Source organism: Hemitrygon akajei, chromosome 13 (assembly GCF_048418815.1).
Source record: "Hemitrygon akajei chromosome 13, sHemAka1.3, whole genome shotgun sequence".
In the NCBI taxonomy this organism is placed as follows: domain Eukaryota; kingdom Metazoa; phylum Chordata; class Chondrichthyes; order Myliobatiformes; family Dasyatidae; genus Hemitrygon; species Hemitrygon akajei.
Genome location: NC_133136.1, coordinates 108,768,827 through 108,791,412, shown reverse-complemented (window position 1 = coordinate 108,791,412; position 22,586 = coordinate 108,768,827). Strand labels below are relative to the sequence as shown.

At 45.4% G+C, this 22,586-nt stretch overlaps 1 protein-coding gene across 6 annotated transcripts in view; it reads right to left on the bottom strand.

The window, feature by feature from the left end:
- arhgap24 (Rho GTPase activating protein 24) overlaps positions 1 to 22,586 on the bottom strand; it is a 465,634-nt gene that overhangs the window by 39,227 nt on the left and 403,821 nt on the right. For 5 of the 6 annotated variants that reach the window (XM_073065242.1, XM_073065241.1, XM_073065245.1 and 2 more), the window contains one exon: positions 8,682 to 8,889. In XM_073065242.1, the coding sequence (XP_072921343.1) occupies positions 8,682 to 8,889 (208 nt within the window). Of the gene's footprint in view, positions 1 to 8,681; positions 8,890 to 9,365; positions 9,829 to 22,586 lie in introns of those variants that run through there. The other variant, XM_073065244.1, reaches the window with a different exon arrangement.

Genomic DNA, 22,586 nt, shown 5'->3' with positions numbered 1-22,586 from the left:
TTGTTTGTTTGTTTGTTTGTTTGTTTGTTTGTTTATTTATTTATTATTATTTCTGGTTTGTTGTCTTTTACACACTGGTTGAATGCCCAAGCTGGTGGGGTCTTTCAATGATTCCAGTATGATTAGTATTCTATTACAGATATATTGAGTATTCCCAAAAGAAAATGAACTTCAGGGTTGTATGTCATGACATATACGTACTTTGATACTAAATTTACTTTGATCTTTACTTCCCCCAAGTTTCCATTCTTAATGGACAGGCAGAGAGAGTGATTGTCAGCAGACAATCCACCACCTGACATGGACATCAATTCTCCTGAATCAACTTGTTTTTTGCCTGATGTTCAGTCAGTCAGGCACTCTTCACGGGAATCATTGGGTAGACATCAGAGGAGGAAGGGCGTCTTTTTCCCCAGGAGAATAGTGTTTAAATTTTCAAAATGTTGTGCCAACATTCTCTGTCCTTCATATCCCCTTTTTGCAACATCTAATAGATCTTGTTGAGATTGAACTTAAGTGATGCTAAAGCTTAATAATTTTGTGATGAATTCTATTGTTCATATTAATATTCATATATTCACAAGGTTTTTCCTCTGTTCTTGAAGTTCAAGTTCAAAGTGCCCTCTCCCTCCTCCCCTCATTCTGGCATTAGCAAGAGAGTTTTTTGGGGAAGGGGGTTCGTTTGTGTCCTCTTTTGGCAAGGTCATTAGAAGTCAGTTGAAAAGTGAGTCTTGGCCCAAAACATTGACTGTTTATTCATTTCCACAGATGCTGCCTGGCCTGCTGAGGTCCTTCAGCTTTTTGTAACATGTTACTCTGGAGTTCCAGTACTGCAGAGACTCTCACGTCAACATGCTGGACCACTGTCACACTACCATCAAGATCACTTACCATGTCACCCCATGCCCACAATTTGGAAAGTCTGATCAGCTGGCTGTACTTCTACTCCCTGAGTATAGGCAGAGACGAAAGATCGCAGCACCAGTAGAGAGGACCAAGAAGTCTTGGACAAGGGATGTGGAGGAACACTTACAAGACTGCTTTGAGTTGGTGGACAGGACAGTATTCTGGGATTCATCTTCGAGTCTGAATGACTACGCCACAATTGTCACTGACTTCATTAAAACCTGGGTGGATGAGTGCATGCAGACCCAAATCAAAAGCGGTGGATGAACCAAGAGTCTGCTGAGGGTCAGATTCAAGCCTGATGATCTAGGACTATACGAGAAGGCCAGGTACCATTCATGGAGGGCTATCTCACAAGCAAAAGGACAACTCCATTTGAGGTTAGAGGTGGAATTGGATGGACGTCAACTCTGTCAGGGTTTGCGGGCCATTACTGCCTACAAAGTGAAAACTAACATCACAAATGGCAATGATGCTTCACTCCCAGGTAAGCTCAACACCTTTTAAGCTCGCTTTGAAAGGGAGAATAAAACTACAGCTATGAGGGTCCCTGCAGCACCCAGTGACCCTGTCATCTCTGTCTTGGAGGCCAACGTCAGAACGTCTTTCAAGAGGGTGAGCCCTCACAAGGCGACAGGCCCTGATGATGTACCTGGAAAGGCTCTAAACCTGTGCCAACCAACTGGCTGGTGTGTTCAAAGACATTTTCAATCTCTCACTGTAACTGTCAGAAGTTCCCAGTTACTTCAAAAGGGCAACTCTCATCAGGGAGGAGGTACAGGAGCCTGAAGAGACACTCTCAACAATTCAGGAACAGCTTCTGCCCTTCTGCCATTAGATTTCTGAATGGACATTGAACCCTGAACACTACTTCACTGCTTTAATTTTCTCCGTTTTGCATTACCTATTTAATTTAACCTTTAAAATAGATATGTATACTTCATACCGGAATTTAGTGCAATGTTCTGCTGCTGCATAACAACAATTTCACAACACATCAGTGATATTAAATTGGATTCTGATTCGCACGCTTTATCCTTAACTCCATCAAGATAGGTCATTGGCTTTCAACATTGATTAGTGGGGAAATTTAATGGAGCCGACAGTAACTGGAAGTTAAGTATGAATGATTATCACTCAGATCTGTTGAATGTGAACTGATAGTTGTCAGGAAGACAACAGCTGGCCTATTGTTTCAGTTTCAATGTTTACTGATGGGTGTTCGCCAGTGGGAGGGTCAGCGGGAAAATCAAAACACAGCTCAGTTTGTCTCACTTGGACAATAAGAGAGAGCTTCAATAAGTGTGTTATGGATGTGTAACAAGGCTGGCAAGACGATTGTTCACCAACTTTTTCTACATTGATTATTTGTAAATGATGCATTTATTTATCGAGACACTGTGCAGAATAGGCCCTTTGACCCAACCACCCAATTGAATCCGAGCCTAATCAGGGGACAATTTACAGTGACCAATTAACTTACCAACTGGTACGTCTGTGGACTGTGGGAGGAAACTTGCGCAGTTGCGGGTGAACTTACAAACTCCCTACAGGCAGTGGCGGGAATTGATCCCAGATCGCCTGTACTGTAAAGCGTTGTGTTAACCACTAAGCGACCATGCCGCCTCACTACACTACCGTGCCCTAAATGTAAATAAAATTCTGTACTGCAAGTGTGTGCAGAGTGATGTCCATAAATAATGGAATTGAAGTTCACATCGTTTCTTTTATTGCCGGTGCAAACCACTTCACAACCAACAAAAGAAAGTAATTTCTGTAAAAAGCAGCAAATTTCCACACCGCAAGGTTACACGAAGAGTAAAGAGGTAAGTAATATTATAGGGCACAGTTGAAAGATAAGCTAATATCCACAGAATTGTCCACATTACATCAGAAGGCAGATGGGATGTCTGTTTAATACTGTTCAATGGCACAACACATTCTCAGTGTATCAGTAAAGACTTGAATCTCCGAAACAGAGCTCAAATCCACAAAACTTGCGCAGAGGCGAGGTCACTGAGCAAAGGGTCGTACTTGTGGGAGTGTGGAGAAAGCAGCGATAAATGTGGGAACTTCTGCGCTTACTTCTACTATTTTCTTCCATCTTCCTCGTTGAAGATGTCTCTTTTAAATGCATAACTTTTAAAAGTTTTTTTGTGCCAATCTCAATTATGAGTGAGCACAGTTCTATAAGTTGCTAGATACAGCTTACAATTTAGTAAAAGAAACATTGGAAGCGTTAGAATCTTTAGCTCATTTATTTGCAACTAATGTACGTGTGCAATGAATTATAAGATACCTCAAATGTACCTAAACCTTCATTCTCTGAATGGATTAATCATAACCTTGTAAATGTAACCTTGAAGGATGGATACTACCATTTAGGGCCTAAGTTTTGGATCAGGTTCAGACATTAAAATTATAATGAGAACTTTGTAACACAGAATATGCAAAGTTTCTACAGATGTTCTGTGGAGTGCGTTCTAACTGGCTGCATCACTGTCTGGTATAGGCGGGGTAGTAATACTACTGCACAGGATCGAAATAAGCTGCAGACAGCTGTAAACTTAAGTCAGCTCCATCATGGGCACCAGCCTCCATAGTATCCAGGACATCTTCAAGGAGCAATGCCTCAAAAAGGCAATATCCATCATTGAGGACTCCCATCACCCAGGACATGCCCTCGCCTGATTGTTACCATCAGGAAGGAGGGACAGAAGCCTGAAGACACTCACTCAGTGATTGAGGAACAGCTCCTTCCCCTCTGCCGTCGGAATTCTGAATGGACATTGAACCCATGAATACTACTCCACTACTTTTTTATTTCTATTTTTGCATTAGTTATTTCATTTAACTATTTTATATATACATATATATAACTACTTGCTGTAGTTCAGTTTTTTCTCTGTTAGTATGTATTGCATTGTACTGCTGCAGCAAAGTCAACTAATTTCATAACATATGCCAGATTCCAATTCTGAGAGCACTTTTTTGTGCTTCTAACTTTACACATACTAAAGGGAAACTAGAATCTAATTAAATCTTGGACAAGTTTAAGAACAATGAAGCAGGCAAAGTTTAAGTTTAACTGAGGCTGATGGGATCTGGCTCAGTTTTGGGTTTACTTTCTGCTAAAACATATGGGTTCTGTTTGGGTTGACAGATGGTATGCTGTACTGGCTGAGTGCTTTCCAGATCTGGAAGACTTGTTCACTTTTACTGCAGAAATCCTCTGATCTTCATCACAGTGTAACGAGCCCTTTCTCGTCACTTTTCTACAAATGTCTCTAAGACAAATCAAGCAAAATCGTATAAGCAATATGCCGTGTATTTAATATTTCAGTAACATTTAAGTAATATTGTAAATACATTGTTTGATTACACATTCTTTAAGTAATTAATTTAAAATAATTCATTATGGGTTATTTGTAAAAGTATGTGAATGATATACATCATCAAGCTACCAGGTCACATGTGCGTGCCTTGCTAAAGTAAAAGTTAAACTAAGACACGTTTTCCTGGGCTCTCCCGTGTCTTTCTTTCAATTAGTTTTATCTTTTGGAGTTGCAAAACATAACAGTCATGCCAAGAAGTTTTAAATGAACCCAAGATGACTATCTACCTGTTGAAGCGCAGTGAGGGGTTTGAGTTTAAAAAAAAGGGCAGCAAGAAGTGTTGAGTGAAAAAACAGCACAGCATATGCTTCTTCAGGGCGGGACAAAAATGGTTAAGTTTAAAAAAAAAGCAGAAAATACTTTACATCTCATAAACAGTGAGTATCGGGTGATAATAATCACGAACAAAAAAGCAGAATTAGCTGGCTATATCAGAAAGATAGGTACATCCGATTGCACAAAAAAAAAACTGGCTGATGTATACTGAGTGAATTGAGCAGTATTTTAAAGTAAATAGAACAGCCAATGAGAAACAAGTGCCAGTTTTGCTGAGTGTATTAGGTGGAAGAGCATGCAGTTTTCTTAGATGTTCAACTGCTCCAACTAAACCAGCTGAAATGAGCTTTGATGATATCATGAAAGTAATGTAGGAACACTTACAACTGGAGCCATTGTTGATTAAGGAATGATTTAATTTTCATAAGTGGAATCAAAGAAAAGGGATGTCCATTTCAGCATACGTGGCTGAATTGAAGAGCTTGTCTGAGCATTGTCAGTTCGGTGGTGGGTTTATTGATGCATCGAGAGATCATTTAGTCATTGAGAAATCATTCAAAAATGGCTCCTAACTGAAGCACAACTCAAATTTTTAAAAAGCAGTTGAAATTGCTGTATCCATGGAAACAGCAGTGAGAGATGCAATTAAGCTGCAGTCAGGAATGAAAGCGAGAGTGAACAAAATATTTGAGTAATATTGTAAATATATTGCTTGATTAAGCACTTATTTGCTTAAATTATACATTTTAAATAATTCAATATGGGTTACATGTAAAAGTACGTGAATGGCATATGTCATCATGCCACCATGTCATATGTACCTGCCTCACTAAGTAAAACAAAACCAAGACACAGTCTCCTGGGTTCTCCCATGTTTTTATTTCAATTAATGTTATGGTTTGGAACTACAAAACATAACAGAACACAACATAAATACTCAAGCAACACACACAAAATGCTGGTGGAACACAGCAGGCCAGGCAGCATCTATAGGGAGAAGCGCTGTCGACGTTTCAGGCTGAGACCCTTCGTCATAAATACTCATCATTGGTCAGGTTCAGATTGGCCAACAGTGGGACGGTTCAGGTTCGGGTTCAGATTTAACTCAATCCTGACTAAGTGTCCAGACACAACAGCCAATTTTACAAGGCATATGGTTGATTGGGATTAGTTAATGGGCTACTCCATGGTGGAAAAGACCTGTACCAAGTCTGGGATAGGCCCAGGCCCAGGCCTTGTTTCAACCTGTGCCCATCTCAGATTGGCCTCCTGAAAAGTTATTCACAATGACTAATATTCCTTGTTTCTTGAGCTGTTAACCAAGAATTTTCTTAAAGGTCTGCTGGGTCAACCAAAGTATGCTTGTAATTTGTTTGTATTTCCATTACATTGAAGAGAGCAGGGGTGCACTGTCTGAATCTGCAAAACAGTCCTGCTTATTTAATTTGATGGCCTAGCTCTGATCAAGGCACCTAATTATTGTTTCCACCTCACCTGAATAACATTAACGAAGTTCAAGGATGAACTCCTCTCAGTTCTACGATATGAGGCTTCACTGTCTCCCCAGTAACACATTATCAATGGGACATAATGGTCTATGTTTATGTATGACGGTAAATTGGAATGGTCTGTTTTCATACCAGGCACAGTACAACTTGACTGGACCAAAACAATACGGCCTACTTTTGTATTTCAGTTGAAAATAATATTGTACAATCTCATCTAGTTAAGATAAGCTGTATTAGACATACTTTAATCACATTGTTCAAATATTAATGATCAAATAAAGGCTCACTATTTGATGTAACATAGTGTTAGTGGCCATGGCAACTCATTTTGCAGTTTAAGCATTAACTCTCCCTGCATAATTTTCATCAACATTTCAGTTATGTATTTTGTATGTGTTTCATTACAATATAATTTATTAAAGTAAAAATTAATCAGATTCCAGTGGAGTATGCAACACAAAAATTCAAAACCATATTCTCAAGGCATTATTGTTTTCTTAAATTGTATTGTTTATTTACTTCTGTCAACCATCCTGTCCTGAATACTGAAATATTTTCATTTACCACCAAACTTCCCTGTATATTTACACTATCCTCCCTCATTTCCTTTCTCTCAACTGCTATCCATTTTTAATTAGATTGACTCATGGTAACATGATAGGGAACAGTTTTAAGGTGCTTGGAAGTAGGTACAGAGAAGATGAGGGATAAGGTTTTTCTACACAGAGTGGTGAGTGTGTGGAATGGGCTGCCGGTGACAGTAGTGGAGGGGGAAATGATAGGGTCTTTTAAGAGACTCATGGATGGGTACATGGAGCTTAGAAAAATAGAGGGCTATGGGTAACCCTAGGTAATTTCTAAAGAAAGTACATGTGCAGCACAGCATTGTGGGCCGAAGGGCCTGTATTGTGCTGTAGGTTTTCTACGTTTCTATGTATCTTCATTCCCTGCGATGCCTTAAAGCTAATGTTTCAATGTTGCCAAACACAGAAATCAGTGTTCTCACTTTCAAGTTACGCCTCAAAATTCATTTGGTAGAGGTCAATTTAAAAAAGGAATCTTGCTGAAATACTGTAGTATCATTTTTTCTGCAAGGAACTTTCAGCAAGCTCTTATGGTTTTTAAACATATAGATAAATAGTATTTTACTGTTGGAATAAGATGATTTATGAATGATTAACAATAAGATTGATAAGAAGGGAGATTGAATGGATTTCATTAGATCCTGCCCGTTCATCAAATCAATCTGAAGCCCTTTTCATGCATTTTCTGTAGCAGATGCTTTACTGAGGCTTGGAGATTAGTAAATACTGATAAGAGAGAGGATTACAGGAATGCCTTGCTGATTGGTTCAAAACCCTACTAGCCCAGAGAGGATTCAGGTCTGCTTTAATGGGAAGTTAGCATCACCATTTCATTTACAGTCTCCTTTAGAATAACGCAGAGGCCTTATTCACCACAACAATTATGAGTTTCAAAAGTTCACTCAAGTATTTACATATTTTAGTAGTCATTTTGTTTACAATGAATATGTTCAGCAAAATATTATGGTACACCATTAGAAAAAATTGTAGTGCATAATAGGGTTAATAACGATTTTTAAAAGATATACAATATTTTTATCTTCCTCAATCTTTCATAAAATCAAATCATTAAGCTTAAATAGTGTGTTTATAAAAACAGCATCCTATAAAATTGTGATTCACACAAAATGCTGGAGGTAGAATCAATGGAAATGAGTAAACAATCTGTTTCGGGCCGAGGCCCTTTGTCAGGACTGAGAAGGAAGGGGGAGGGGAAGGAGGCTAGCTGGAAGATGATAGGTGAAGTCAGGTGGGTAAGAAAGGTAAAGGGCTGGAGAGGAAGGAATCTGATAGGAGAGGAGAGTGGACCATAGGAGAAAGGAAAGGAGGAGGGGATCAAATTAGAGGTGAGAAGAGGTAGAAGGCCAGAGTGGGAATAGAAGAATAGGGGAGGGGGAGAGATTTGGTTTTCCAGAAGGAAAAATCTATATTGTCAATGAGAAAGGGTAAATTTGGGTAAATTGGTTTATTACTGTCACATGTGACATAGTACTGTGAAAAACTTGAATTGCATACCATCCATACAGATAATTTCCTTACAACAGTGCTTTGAAGTAATACAAGGTAAGCCAATAGCTGAGTACTGAATAAAAGGTTTTGGTTACAGAGAACGTAACAAGACTGGTGCCTGGACTGGAGCGACCGACTGACTAGGAGCTGCAGCCGGCAGAGGTGATTGGAAGTTGGAGGTTGGGAATTGGGACTGAGGGAATGAATGGCTGATGTTGAATAAGGACTGGAGAAAGATGACACATCAAAGGCTGAAGATATTCTAAGAAAAGTGGAACAGATTACTTTCATTACAATAACACAGAACATATTTAGTGACTTTGACTAAAGCCCTGTTGGTACTTTGGCAAGTTTACTGAAGTGTTCAAAATAAGGAGTTCCAAGTGACATGGTCATGAACTTGAGACTGTAATGTTCAAGGAAGAAAAGGAAAGTTGGAGAGCAAACCAAGCGTCCAGAAAATAATAGATACCACATCTACAAAAGGTTGCCAGAATCCTTACCTGTCAAACAATGGCTTCTCACCACAGTCAAAGGCTTCTTGCAACTCCTTCACTAGATTAGCCTGACCAGGTAGCCGGAAAAGACCTTCTTCCTTCAGTCCTCGCTGACGGATGAAGTCTGCGCACTGCTCCACAAGTGTCGGGGCCAAGCGCGTGCCATACCGTCGTTCATATCGGACCGTCTCCTCAAGCCGCTGGCCAAAGATACCTATCAATCACAAAATGAGATTGTTCCATGTTGAAGCTTATATTTAACAAGCTATGCAGCAGTGTCAACTCATCAGGAAATACAATCACAATGTTTAAATCATTTGTTAAATGATGGAACAGCACCAGGCCTTCAAAGTCAACATCTATTTAAAGACATTGCTTCATTCTTTTTGTTTATAAAATCTTCATCATACAAAGTATGTGTCTCTGTGATCATATGTAACACACTGCAACGGAAAGTTAATCGTTGAATCTAAATAACTAGCCTGTGATTAATTCTCCAGTCTGATCGACCTTCAAGTTTACTACAATTAGACAGGAACACTATTTTCAAAGATGACCCATCCTTTTGTGTAAAGAATTTTAAACCTGTAGAAACACTGAACCACAGCTGGTACGATACAAACAAACAGACTGACAGACTTCAGTGTTTTTAAACAACTGCAATCTGGATCGTGGCTCAGCAAAACTTACCTTTTCTGAAGCTAAAGCATCGTCTAATTTTCCTGTAAGTAGTTTTTGGAAGGAGTGCGGGATATGTCAAAGCATTAGTCGTACAAAATATAATATTCTTATTCTCAGGCATTGCAAAGTGTTCAATTTTGTCTGTTTTGCACACGTTGTCCACATTTACTATTGTTCAAACTTGAAGCCACTGTGATTATTATCAAGCCAAAAGGTAGAAAAAACGAAATGGTGAAGGTTCACAAGCAACTGCTTATCAAAGGCAAGCATGAAAATCTTATCAGTGTGCGCTCGCTGTTCTGCCTGACATCTTTGAGAGGGACGGCTCTCTGAGAAACACTTCCAGCTCCTGGCTCTGTCCACGTTACTTACTGCCTCCAGCAGTGAGACTGAGGCAGAAAACATTCAGTCAAAAGGAGAGCTGACTTTCAGCCGCAGTCACATGCGGTAGCTTTCCAGCAGAGGCAGTTAATGATCGCTTTGACATTCTTAAGTAGTGCCAATCTAAGAGAGGGAGAGGGAGGGAGAGGGGGGTGAGAGGGGGGTGAGAGGGGGAGGGGAGAGGGAGAGAGGGAGAGGGGGAGGGGAGGAGTAGAGGGGAGGGGAAGGGGAGAGGGAGGGGGAGAGGGAGGGGAAGAGGGAGGGGGAGAGGGAGGGGGAGAGGGAGGGGAAGAGGGAGGGGAAGAGGGAGGGGAAGAGGGGGGGAAGAGGGAGGGGAAGAGGGAGGGGAAAAGGGAGGGGAAGAGGGGGAGAGGGAGGGAGGGGAAGAGGGGGGAGGGGAAGAGGGGAGGGGGAGAGGGGGAGGGGAGAGGGAGGGGAGGAGGGGGAGAGGGGTAAGAGAAAGGGATAGAGGGGGAGGGAGGGGGGAGAGGAGAGGGGGAGGGAGAAGAGTGAGTAGGGGAGGGGGAGAAAGGGTGAGTGGGAGAGGGGAGGGAGGAGGGGGACGGGAGGGGTGATGATGAGGGAGGATATGGGGGAGAAAGGGGGTGAGAGGGGGAGGGGACAAGGGGGAGAGAAGGGGAAGGCAGAGTGGGGGACAGAGAGGGGTAGAGGAGAGGGAAAGGGGGGGTCTTGTAAGACAATAATTCATCAAAATTATTGTAATGTCTTTTCTTTCTTCTTCATTAACTTATTTCTTTGGACAGGCATTAAGCGGCCAATGTAAGGCCAGCCCCACTCTCTCAGCTACTAAGCAGCAAATAATAATGTAATCTTGGGTAGGTGAATGATTAATAGGGAAGCCTGATCTGTAACTGGAGCTGCCAGCCTTTGTATGTTTAGTAAGATGCTGTGGCAGTCGTTCCTCAGAGCACGAACGCGTTTTTTCAGCTCCAGGGTAAGGAGAGGGATGTTGCTGCCAACTGAAAACAGATAGTCTAATGGTAAATGGTTGATCAATATAAAGAGTAGTGTCCTTTTAAACACATTGCTGATAAACCTGGGCAGTTTATTCTAAAGCTACACACACAAAAGTGCTGGTGGAACTCAGCAGGTCACGCTGCATCTATGGAAAAGAGTAAACAGTTAGTGTGTTGGGCCGAGACCCTTCACCAGGGCTGAATAAAATGGTGGGGGAGGGGAAGAGGCTAGCAGAAGGTGACAGGTGGGTGGGAAAGTCAAGACTGGAGAAGAACGAATCTGATGGGAGAGGAGAGCGGACACCAGGGGAAAGGGAAGGAGGAGGGGAAGTAATGGGCAGGTGAGAAGAAGTGAAAGGTTAGAGTGGAAAATAAACAATGGCGGGGGGGGGGGGTGGATTGTTCACTGGGAGGAGAAATCAATGTTGGAGGCTACCCAGACAGAATATAAGGTGTTGCTCCTCCACCCTGACGATGGCCTCATCTTTATTCTAAATTTGATTTGTTAGCCTTATTTTGAGCCTTATTTCATTCCACCGAGATGCAACACTAAGCGTTAGAGGAAGTCATTCCTGCCTGTGGCCATCAAACTTTACAACTCCTCCCTCGGAGTGTCAGACACCCTGAGCCAATAGGCTGGTGCTGGACATTTCCACTTGGCATAATTTACTTATTATTATTTAATTATTTATGGTTTTATATTGCTATATTTCTACACTATTATTGGTTGGTGCGACTGTAACAAAACCCAATTTCCCTCGGGATCAATAAAGTATGTCTGTCTGTCTGTCTAAATCAACCCCCAATGAAACACGAAAAGCAGAAGTCAAAACCCATTGCAGGTTATTTTCAAGATGTTGTTGGCGATTTACAGCAACATTTTGCAGGTAGATACTCCACTAGATATACTTCCTCTTAACTACAATCACTTCAATCTGCAGCCTGCAATTTCCATTTACAGAATGCACTTTTGAATCGCCTGAACATATTAGCAATTTTACAAACTCCTAAGGATTCGCTGAACTTAGAGAGAGTCTTCAATTCAGATGGAAGTGTCGAGGCCCAAGAGCAGGAAACCAGTTAGTCCCACTTCTCCATGCCAGCCAAGATCCTCCAGCTAAGCCCGTCCCGTCTACCTGCATTTAGCCCATCTTCCCCCTCTTTCCACTCTTATCATTGAGCAGCTCATTCAGGAATCTTTTGCACATTTGTTGTTTGTTGGCCTTTGTTATACCTGGCTTTTCATGGACTCTGTGGTGTTTCTTGTGGGTGCCTGTAAGAAAATGAATCTCAAGGTTGTTTGTTGTAGTACAGTGGTTAGCACAACGACTTAGGGTACAGGTGACCAGGGTTCGATTGTTGCCGCTGCCTGCAAGGAGTTTGAACGTTTATCCTGTGACTGCGTGGGTCTTGTCTGGATGTTCTGCTTCCCTCCCACAGTCCAAAGATGTACTGGTTGGTAGGTTAATTGGTTACTGTAGATTGTCCCATGATTAGGTTAGAGTTAAATTGGGGGTTTGCTGGGCAGCATGGCTCAAAGGGCCAAAAGGCCTACTCCACACTGCGTGCCAACAAATAAATAAATAAAGCATACATACTTTGATTATAAATTTACTTTTAACTTTGTATTTCCCTAGTAGAAGTTGACCAGCAGACTTCATCAAGCAGCACTTGAAGCCATAACGTGGCCTCAAACCTACACAGGCATTACAGATCTGACACAATCTAGCAAAAAGAACCAGCAAATGCTCGAAACCTGAACTACAAACAGAAAGTTCTGGAAATAGTCAACAGGTCAGGCAGAATCCATGGAAAAAGAATCAGTCAAATGTTTCAGCTCTGCCATTCTTTATCAGAACATTTTGTCAGCAGTTCAGATGCTGGCCCCAGTACTCTTATTGGAAAGATAAAGAGGTTTTCACAACCTCAGGTTGTTATAAGGCATTTTATACTGATTGAAATAGTTTCTACTGTACCTTTTCACAGTTGTGATACAACATGGTATTGACCAGAGGCTGAATTGATTCCTGCTAATCATGAGGTAGTCATTATCCAGGATAATTTCCCTCCAAAATCATGCCATATGATTTTTTTTTAATCTAGAAGGAGGATGGCAGGTATAGTATAAAATCTCATACAGAAGAGTTCATTGACAACAGTGTGCAGTTCCCACATTACTACACTGGACTTTTGAAATGTCTTCCATCTTCAGTAAACATGGTTTCCACTCCGCCATTGTGGATAGAGCTGTCACATACATTTCCTCTGTTCCTGCATGACTGCTCCCACCCCTACCCCCTTCCAGACAAACCAGAAATAGGGTTATTGATGCACCATCAATAACTCACGCCGAGACTTAGGAAGTGAGATATCGGCTTTTATTGACTGAAGAACAACACTACATCCTGGGGAAAATGAGGGAGAGCAGCAGGCCACAGTCGCCTTTATACAGGGGTCTGTGGGAGGAGCCACAGGGGTAGTCAGCAGGGTCTTGGGAGGAGCCACAGGAGCAGTCAGACAGGTATATCTAGTTCACCACATTCACCCCCCCTTTGTTTAAAAAAATTCCCAAGCATATTTACAGGTTAAGTCGATCAGGTGGTCGAATCGTTCGCTGCGATCTACGTAGCTCCGGCTGCAATTGCACAGGAGCCGGAGGTGATGACGGCACAGGTGCCGGAGGTGGTGTGTGCTCCGAAGGCGGAGAGTGGGTTAATTCTGTCCCAACAGGAGGTGTCAGGGATCCCTCGCGTGTGAGCGAGGGCCCTGGAACAGACGCATACGGAGTCTGTGTGGGGCACGGTGCGTGCGGAGTCACCTCGGGTACAGGGTGCATAGTTACCGGGGACTGCTCGGGGTAGTGGTCTGCTGCCCCGGCGGGCGCCAGGTCGCGGACAGAGACCGTGTCCTCCCGCCCATCAGGCAAGACCACGTAGGCATACTGGGGATTAGCATGCAGGAGGTGAACCTTCTCGACCAGTGGTGAGTACTTATTACTCCTCGCATGTTTACGCAGCAGCACTGGCCCCGGGGACGTCAGCCAAACTGGCAGGGTGGTCCCAGTGACAGACTTCCTGGGAAAAGAGAATAAGCGTTCGTGAGGGGTGGCATTAGTGGACGTACACAACAGGGAGCGGATAGAGTGGAGTGCCTCAGGGAGGACCTCCTGCCATCGGGAGACCGGCAACCCTTGTGACTTAAGGGCTAAAAGTATGGCCTTCCACACTGTGGCATTCTCCCTCTCCACCTGGCCATTCCCCCGGGGATTATAACTCGTGGTGCGACTAGTAGCTATGCCCCTAGCAAGCAGGAACCGGCGCAACTCGTCACTCATAAAGGAGGACCCTCTATCACTGTGGACATAGCAGGGATATCCGAACAGTGTGAAGAGCTGGCGCAGGACTTTGATGACCGACGTGGTAGTAGTGTCGGGGCAGGGAACGGCAAAGGGGAATCGCGAGTACTCGTCAATAATACTGAGAAAGTAGACATTGCGGTCGGTGGAGGGAAGGGGGCCCTTAAAGTCAATACTCAGTCGCTCAAAAGGGCGGGTGGCCTTGACAAGCTGCGCAGTGTCAGGACGGTAGAAGTGCGGTTTGCACTCAGCGCAGATCTGGCAGTCCCTGGTCATCGTCCTGATGTCCTCCAGGGAGTACGGCAGGTTCCGGGCTTTAATGAAGTGATAAAACCGGGTGACCCCCGGGTGGCAAAGTTGGGCATGAAGGGCATACAGCTGGTCGAGCTGGGCACTAGCACACGGTCCCCGGGATAGGGCATCAGACGGTTCATTGAGCCTGCCAGGCCGGTACAGGATATCGTAAGTATAGGTGGAGAGTTCTATTCTCCATCGCAAAATTTTATCATTTTTGATTTTGCCCCGCTGTTGGCTGCTGAACATGAACGCAACCGAGCGCTGGTCGGTCAGCAAGGTGAACCTTCTGCCGGCGAGATAGTGCCTCCAGTGCCTAATAGTTTCCACTATGGCCTGGGCTTCTTTCTCCACCGCGGAGTGCCGAAGTTCAGGGCCTTGAAGGGTACGAGAAAAGAATGCTACTGGCCTGCCTGCCTGATTGAGGGTAGCAGCCAGCGCGAATTCGGAGGTGTCACTCTCTACTTGGAAGGGAATGGTCTCGTCTACCGCATGCATCGTTGCTTTGGCAATGTCCCCTTTAATGCAGCTGAAGGCCGCGCGGGCCTCGGCAGAGAGGGGAAAGGTGGTAGACTTGACCAGGGGGCGGGCCTTGTCTGCGTAATGGGGAACCCATTGGGCGTAATAGGAAAAAAAACCCAGGCACCGCCGGAGGGCCTTGAGAGTAGTGGGAAGAGGGAGTTCTAACAGGGGGCGCATACGGTCGGGGTCGGGGCCAATGACCCCGTTCTCCACGACATACCCAAGGATAGCGAGTCGTGTGGTTCTGAACACACACTTGTCCTTGTTATAAGTGAGGTTCAAAGCATCGGCCACCTGGAAAAAACGTTGGAGGTTGGCGTCATGGTCCGACCAGTCGCGACCACAGATGGTGATGTTATCTAGATAGGGAAATGTGGCCGTCAGTTTGTACTGGTCCACCATCCGGTCCATCTCCCTCTGGAAGACTGAGACCCCATTTGTGACACCAAATGGGACGCGCAGAAAGTGATAGAGCCTGCCACCCGCCTCGAAGGCGGTGTAGGGGCGGTCCTCTGGGCGGATGGGGAGCTGGTGATAAGCGGATTTCAGATCAATTGTCGAGTACACCTTGTACTGAGCTATCTGGTTGACCATATCCGCGATGCGGGGTAGGGGGTACGCGTCAAGCTGCGTGAATCTATTGATGGTCTGGCTGTAGTCCACAACCATCCTATTTTTCTGCCCAGTCCGAACAACGACCACCTGGGACCGCCATGGGCTTGTGCTTGGCTCAATGATCCCCTCCCTGAGCAGCCGCTGCACCTCTGAATGAATAAAGGCCCTGTCCCCCGCACTGTACCTCCTACTTTTAGTTGCCACAGGTTTACAGTCGGGGGTCAGGTTGGTGAACAGCGATGGGGGAGGGATCTTGAGGGTGGAGAGGTTGCAAATAGTGTCAGCAGCACAGCTATTGGCATGGTGCTGGGCGGGATGTGGGGTTCGGGGTGTATGTGCGTGTGGTAACGGAGTATATGGCGAAGTCCCACCAAACTGAGGATTCCTGACAGTGAGTGGTGGGTGGGGCCCGTCATATGCCATAGTCACACTTTCGAGATGGCTCTGGAAGTCCAGCCCCAATAGCACAGGTGCGCACAGCCGAGGCATGACCAGGAACGCAAAGTTCCGATATTCTGTGCCCTGCACCACCAATGTCGCTACACAACCCCCCCGGATGTCTGTGGAATGCGACCCTGAAGCCAAGGTGATCTTCTGACGGACCGGCCGTGTAACGAGTCCGCAGCGTTTCACTGTGGCCGGGTCAATAAAACTCTCAGTGCTGCCCGTGTCAAACAGGCAGCTAGTCCTGTGCCCCTCCACCAGGATGTCCATCATCGACCTTGCAAGCTGGTGCGGGGCGCTTTGATCGAGGGTCACGGAAGCCAGCGTTGAACTGGGCGTGTCGGGGGCGGGGCCTGGTGACGCCGGCAAAGATGGCCGCTCACATCCGGGCATGCAAGATGGCGAGGCGGGGGCGGGGCCTGGTGACGCCGGCAAAGATGGCCGCTCACATCCGGGCATGCAAGATGGCGGCTCCCAGGTCGCACACGGGTAGGTAGGGGCGGGGCCAGGTGACGCCGGCAAAGATGGTTGTCCACATCCGGTCATGCAAAATGGCGGCCCCCAGGTCTCAGACGCGGCGCTGCTCGACCCCGGGCGCGGTTTAGATTTACAGACCTTGGCGAAATGGCCCTTCTTCCCACAGCTGGAACAAGTCGCTTCGCGCGCCGGACAGCTTTCCCGGGCATGTTTCCGAAGCCCACAAAAGTAACAGAGTTTCATACCTGGCGAATTCGTGGGGTTTGAGATACCGCGATTGGCTGCGGCGTTGGCGAATTCGCTCGGAACCGGGGAATCGCGCGGCTGGACCTCTTCGGCGTACAGTTGCGCAGCCTCTATCGAATCGGCCGACTCTATCGCGGAGCGTAAGGTAAGATCAGCTTTTTCCAGCAGCCGCTGGCGGATACATACTGACCGAACCCCAGTCACAAAAGCGTCTCGGACCAAGAGTTCCTTATGCTGTTCCGCTGTGAGCGCTTTGCAGTCACAGTCCCGCGCGAGTATCAGTAACTCGCGAAGAAATTCAGCAGTCGACTCCGTAGGCCGCTGTTTTCGCGTGGCCAAGCGGTGCCGTGCATAAACTGGATTTACTGGCCGCAGGTACTGTCTTCGGAGGGCGGCAAGCGCCTCCTCGTAGGTGGATATGTCCCTGATGAACGAATAAACTTTTGGGGCGACCCTCGAGAAGAGAAGTTTGAGCCGAACAGCCGAGTCGGTGGCACGAACCTCCTCTAAGTACGATTGGAAGCACACCAGCCAGTGGTCAAAGGCAAGAGCTGCTCCAGGGTCTTGGGGGTCCAAGTCTAGGCGTTCTGGGCGTAAAGCGGTTTCCATGTTGTAACTTTCAGTCAATAAAATTGATGCACCATCAATAACTCACGCCGAGACTTAGGAAGTGAGATATCGGCTTTTATTGACTGAAGAACAACACTACATCCTGGGGAAAATGAGGGAGAGCAGCAGGCCACAGTCGCCTTTATACAGGGGTCTGTGGGAGGAGCCACAGGGGTAGTCAGCAGGGTCTTGGGAGGAGCCACAGGAGCAGTCAGACAGGTATATCTAGTTCACCACAGTTATCCTGCCCCTCACCTTTCAGCCCACCAAACACTACATCCAGCATATCATCCTAGAGTATGTCATCTCCGCCCACTGTGCACCCCTGCCATCCTTTCTGCTTTCCATGGGATCACATTCCCTGCAAGTCCCTGGTCTCCTCATCTTTTCTACCCATCTTTCCCTGTGCTATGTCACTTCCCCCTGCAGCCAGAGGTCGTGCAGCATTTATCTCGATACTTCCTCCCTCAGCACCATCCTCCAGTCTAGTCGACGACATTCAGTGTTTGCAATGCAGTTTCCTCTTCATTAGCAAGACCAAGTATAGACTAGCTGACCAGCTCAAGAGCTTCTGCACTCTATCTGCAACAGCCATTCTCAAGTTAAGAGTTGTAGGTTACTATAACTCACCTTGCCCACTCCCATGCCAACATGTCTCTCCTTGAGCTTCTCCAGTGCCAAGTTGAGGCCAAATGCAAACCAGAAGAGGAGTAACTCATATCCCCCTTGGTAGTCTACAACCCAATGGTAAGAACACGCAATTCTCCAATTTTAGTTAACTCAATTCCCATTACCACCAGAACAAACAAGGCCTCGTTTTCTTTGTTCATCTTTTCCATTCCCCCTCCCACCCTCCCTCCCCTCACTCAACCTGGTTCCATTTGCCAATCACCCATACCCCTATCTAATTGGGCTTTTTCTCCCCTAGTCCACCATAGCCACTCCTCTTCCCCACCTGCCCAATATCCCTCCAAAATTAGATTCCACCTATCACCTACCAACCTGTCTCTATTCATCTGCCTTCACTCCCCCATTTGGTTTGATCTTCCTCTTCATTTTTGTCTCTCTTCTTGTGTTTCCACTGATCACTAACCATTCTCTGTCCTAACACTCCCTCTGCCCCATTTATAACTACCTTCCACCATCCCTGCCTCATCCTTTTCCACCCAGCCACTGTCTCACCCTCTTTTTCACTTTTAGATATTGGTTATCTTCCCTCTCGGTCCTTAATCCCACAAACGGTTAGCCACCCCTTTGCCTGCAGAGTTCTTGAAGCAGTTTACTTGTGATTACTCCAAGTTGGAAGCTGAGAGTTTTGTGCTTAAGTCTCTGCTGTGGCAGTGTTTGCATGTCATTGCTTCCTATAAGGCACAACCTAACAGCATAATTGGCAGCGATGAGTTCAACCCCTGAGAGGGGGAATGACACTGTAACCTGTGCAAATCCCCGCAGCATCCCACAACTCTGTGATCTGACTCGGAGGCTGATGTCAGAACATCCTTGAACAGCTGAAAGGTGAAAGGTGTCAGATCCCAACGGTATACCTGGCTGGGTAATGAAAATCTGTGCTGACCAACTGGCCTGAGTGTTAACAGACATCTTCAAACTCTCACCTGCTTTAACAACCATCACTGATTTGAGGGGTCGGTCATGGCTAGAATTAACTACTGCCTGAGCAGGCACCTAGACCTGCTGAAGTTTGCCTACTATAGGTCTACAGTCACTGCAATCCCACTTGGCTCTCCACTCAGCTTTGGAGCACGTGGACAAGAGCAAAATATACATCAGGCTTCAGTTTGTTGACACCCCCCAGCATTCAACACCATTGTCCCATCACTACTAATCACCAAGCTTCAAAACCTGGGCCTCTGTATCTCCCTCAGGAAGTTGAGGGAACACACACACACACGCACGCACGCACGCACTCCTCATCAGTGGAAAGAGTGAGCAGTTTAAAGTTTTCGGGTGTCAACATCTCTGAAGATTTATCCTGGATCCGACATGTTGATGCAGTTCCAAAGAAAGGACACCATAGGCTGTAATTCATTAGAGGTTTGGTAGGTGCGTTTATGATGGCACACTCCCGTTGTGCACGTACTGGGGACCATATGCGCATGACCTGGGCATCTGGCAGTAGCCAATTGGAGATTACCAGGCATGCTTGCATCTCTTCATGTTCGTAGCAGTGAGAATTATTGGGAAGCCCCTTCTTCAGGCCACGTAGACCAGTGTGGGTGAAAATTTCCAAGGCAATCGTATACAGTACTTAAAATGTTCCTGTCGTCTCCAACCTGACCCTCAGCCCACACTAGTTCAGTCTGCAAACTGTACGTGGTGTCACCCGACCTGACTCTTGTATCAATGACTCCGCAGCTGAGCCTACATTTAATTGCTTAATCAAATTGCTTTTGCTGTCTTTGGCCTGGTAACTGTGAGGGGTAGAGGATCTGGAAGGTATTGTCTAAGCAGTGTTGATGAGTTTCTGCAGAGAATCCTGGAGTTGATAGACACTGCTGCTGCTGTGTGTCGGTGGTGAAGTGGGAGAATAGCTGTGGATGGACTGCTGTGTCCTGTATGACACTCATCCAGGCAAGTGGGGAGAATTGCAGCTATTCCTGACTTAGGCCTTGTTGATTGACTAATTATGATATGAGTTGCTGCACGATTCCTAGCTTTTGAACTGCTCTTGTAGTCACATTGTGTATATGGCTTCTCCAGGTTAGTTTCTGATTACCTTAAGGATCCTGACAAGCTGCATCTTCACCAGATATGGGAGCAGCCAAGCATCAGACCAGAAGTCCCTACAAAGGACAGTGAGAATGGCTGAGAATAGGGGTCTCCCCACCATCCATCGGGGACATTTATCAGGAGTGCTGTGTACGCAGAGCCCTTAGTATGATCAAGGATCCCATCTGTCCATCCAGCATCCTCTTTGACTTTCTAGCATCAGGCAGGAGACTCCGATACATGAAAACAAGAATGGTCAGGTTGGGAAGTTTTTCCCTCAGGCCTTTACACTTCTGAACTCCCTGCTACATTGCATTCAAACGGTCACATTCTGCACCATTTTACTTTGCTTATTTATGCAGGGTGAGGCTTGTTTGCACTCTGGAACATCTGAGATGCCCTTCTTCAAAGAATGGGGTTTCTCTTCCACCACTGTCGATGCCCGCAATCACATTACCTCCATGTCCTGCACATCTGCCCTCACTCCATCTTCCCACGGCATTACAGGGATAGGGTTCCCCTTGTCCTTACCTACCTACCTATCCACACATCATTAGCACTGGTGTGATTTGTTACAATCGCAACATTTGGAATATAGTCAGGTAATTTTACTGAATTACTAACAGAACCCCTTTGAATATTCAATACTAGTGTCTTTTCCAAAAAGCCAGACACCCAATATACACCCCCTTGTTACAGTGTTGAGGGGTGGCACAATAAACATGCAGCTAACCAGAAGTTTAAAAGACAAACATAACTGTTCCTACCCTGTAAGTGGCAGGAATACACTTTTAATGATGTGCTAATAGCAGGAACATTATCCTTCCCTGTGTAGTTTGAATTTCTCCTGTATGACTGGTTTCACAAGCCACAACTATCAGTTAATTGCATGCAGGTTTTATTTCCTGAAGACTGGTTCCCATTTTAGTTCATCCATAATTATCCTATCTGTAATTTCATAACCCCAGAATACTCCCTAACAGCACAGGGTTTCTGCCTTCCATGCGATTATTTGCCAGGGGGCTTTGGAAATTCGGTGTATGCGACACTGCTGCCTCACCTTTTTCATTTCATTAAGGAACTGCAGCATGGAATTGTTATTAACCCACCCCTCCATCTCCCTGCTTGCTCTGTCTTCTTCCTGATTCTTTTCCAGTCCTGAAAAAGATTGTCATATTGTGTGCAGTTCTGGTCACCTAACTATAGGAAAGATATTAGTAAGATTGGACGAGTGCAGAGAAGATTTACTGGGATGTTGCTGGGTCTTCAGGAGTTGAGTTACAGGGAAAGATTGAACAGGTTAGGACTTCATTCCTTGGAGAGTAGAAGAATGAGGGGGGATTTGATAGAGGTTTACAGAATTATGAGGGGTATAGACAGAATAAATGTGAGTCGGCTCTTTCCACTTAGATTAGGACAGATAAATACGAGAGGACATGGCTTTAGGGTGAAAGGGGAAAGTTTTAGGGGGAACATTAGGAGGAACTTTCACTCAGAGAGTGGTGGGAGTGTGGATCGAGCTGCCATCTGACGTGGTAAATGCAGGCTCACTCTTAAGTTTTAAGAATAAATTGGATAGATACATGGATGGGAGAGATCTGGAGGGTTATGGACTGGTTGCAGGTCAATGGGTCAAGTTTTGGCACAGACTAGAAGGGCTGAATGGCCTGTTTTCTGTGCTGTAGTGTTCTATGGTTCTGATATTCGTTCCTGGCCCAAAACATTAACTGTTTATGATACTCCATTGATACTGCCTGACTTGCTGAATTCCTCTGGCATTTTGTGTGCGTTGGTATAGGATCATGGCTTTTTATACTTATCTATTGAGATAAGGAATGGGGGCAGGGGGCAGAATGTACAATCCTTTGCCAGGACTCTTGGCTGGCCCCTCTGTCATGACAAACACATGAGTGTGCCCATCATTAGCATTATAATAGAATTGCCCTCACCAGACACATAAATGTGGTATCATATAAATAATTCATAGGTCAACATCAGCAAACTAAAATAACTGACTTGACCGAATGAAGGGGAAGGTAGGTGAACTAGAGCCGGTCTTCATTTGGGGATTGGCTGTGAAGCATTAAATTCCTAAACATTAACATAAGACCACTCGGCCCATTGAGTATGCTCCACCATTTCATCAGGACTGATCCAGTTGCTTCTCAACACCAGTCTCCTGCCTTCTTCCCGTATCCCTGCATGCCCTGAATAATCCAGAATCTATCAACCTCTGCCTTAAATATCCCCAGTGCTTTGGCTTCCACAAATTCCATGGACTCACCACTCCCTGGCTAAAGAATTTCCTCTTCATCTCTGACAACTTGTCCTGGGCCCAGCCCTCGATGGCATGCTTTCCTAGCAAAGCGATTGCAGCATCTTTACTTTTTTTAGGAGGTTAAGGAGGTTCAGTTCGTCATCATACTCTCAAACAAACTTCTACAGATGTATACCGTAGATTCCGGACTACAGAGCGCACCTGATTAAAAGCCGCTGGCTCTAATTTTAGAAATAAAATCAATTTTTTACTTGTAAAGGCCGCACCGGATTTTAGGCCGCACCGGATTTTCGGCCGCAGGTGTC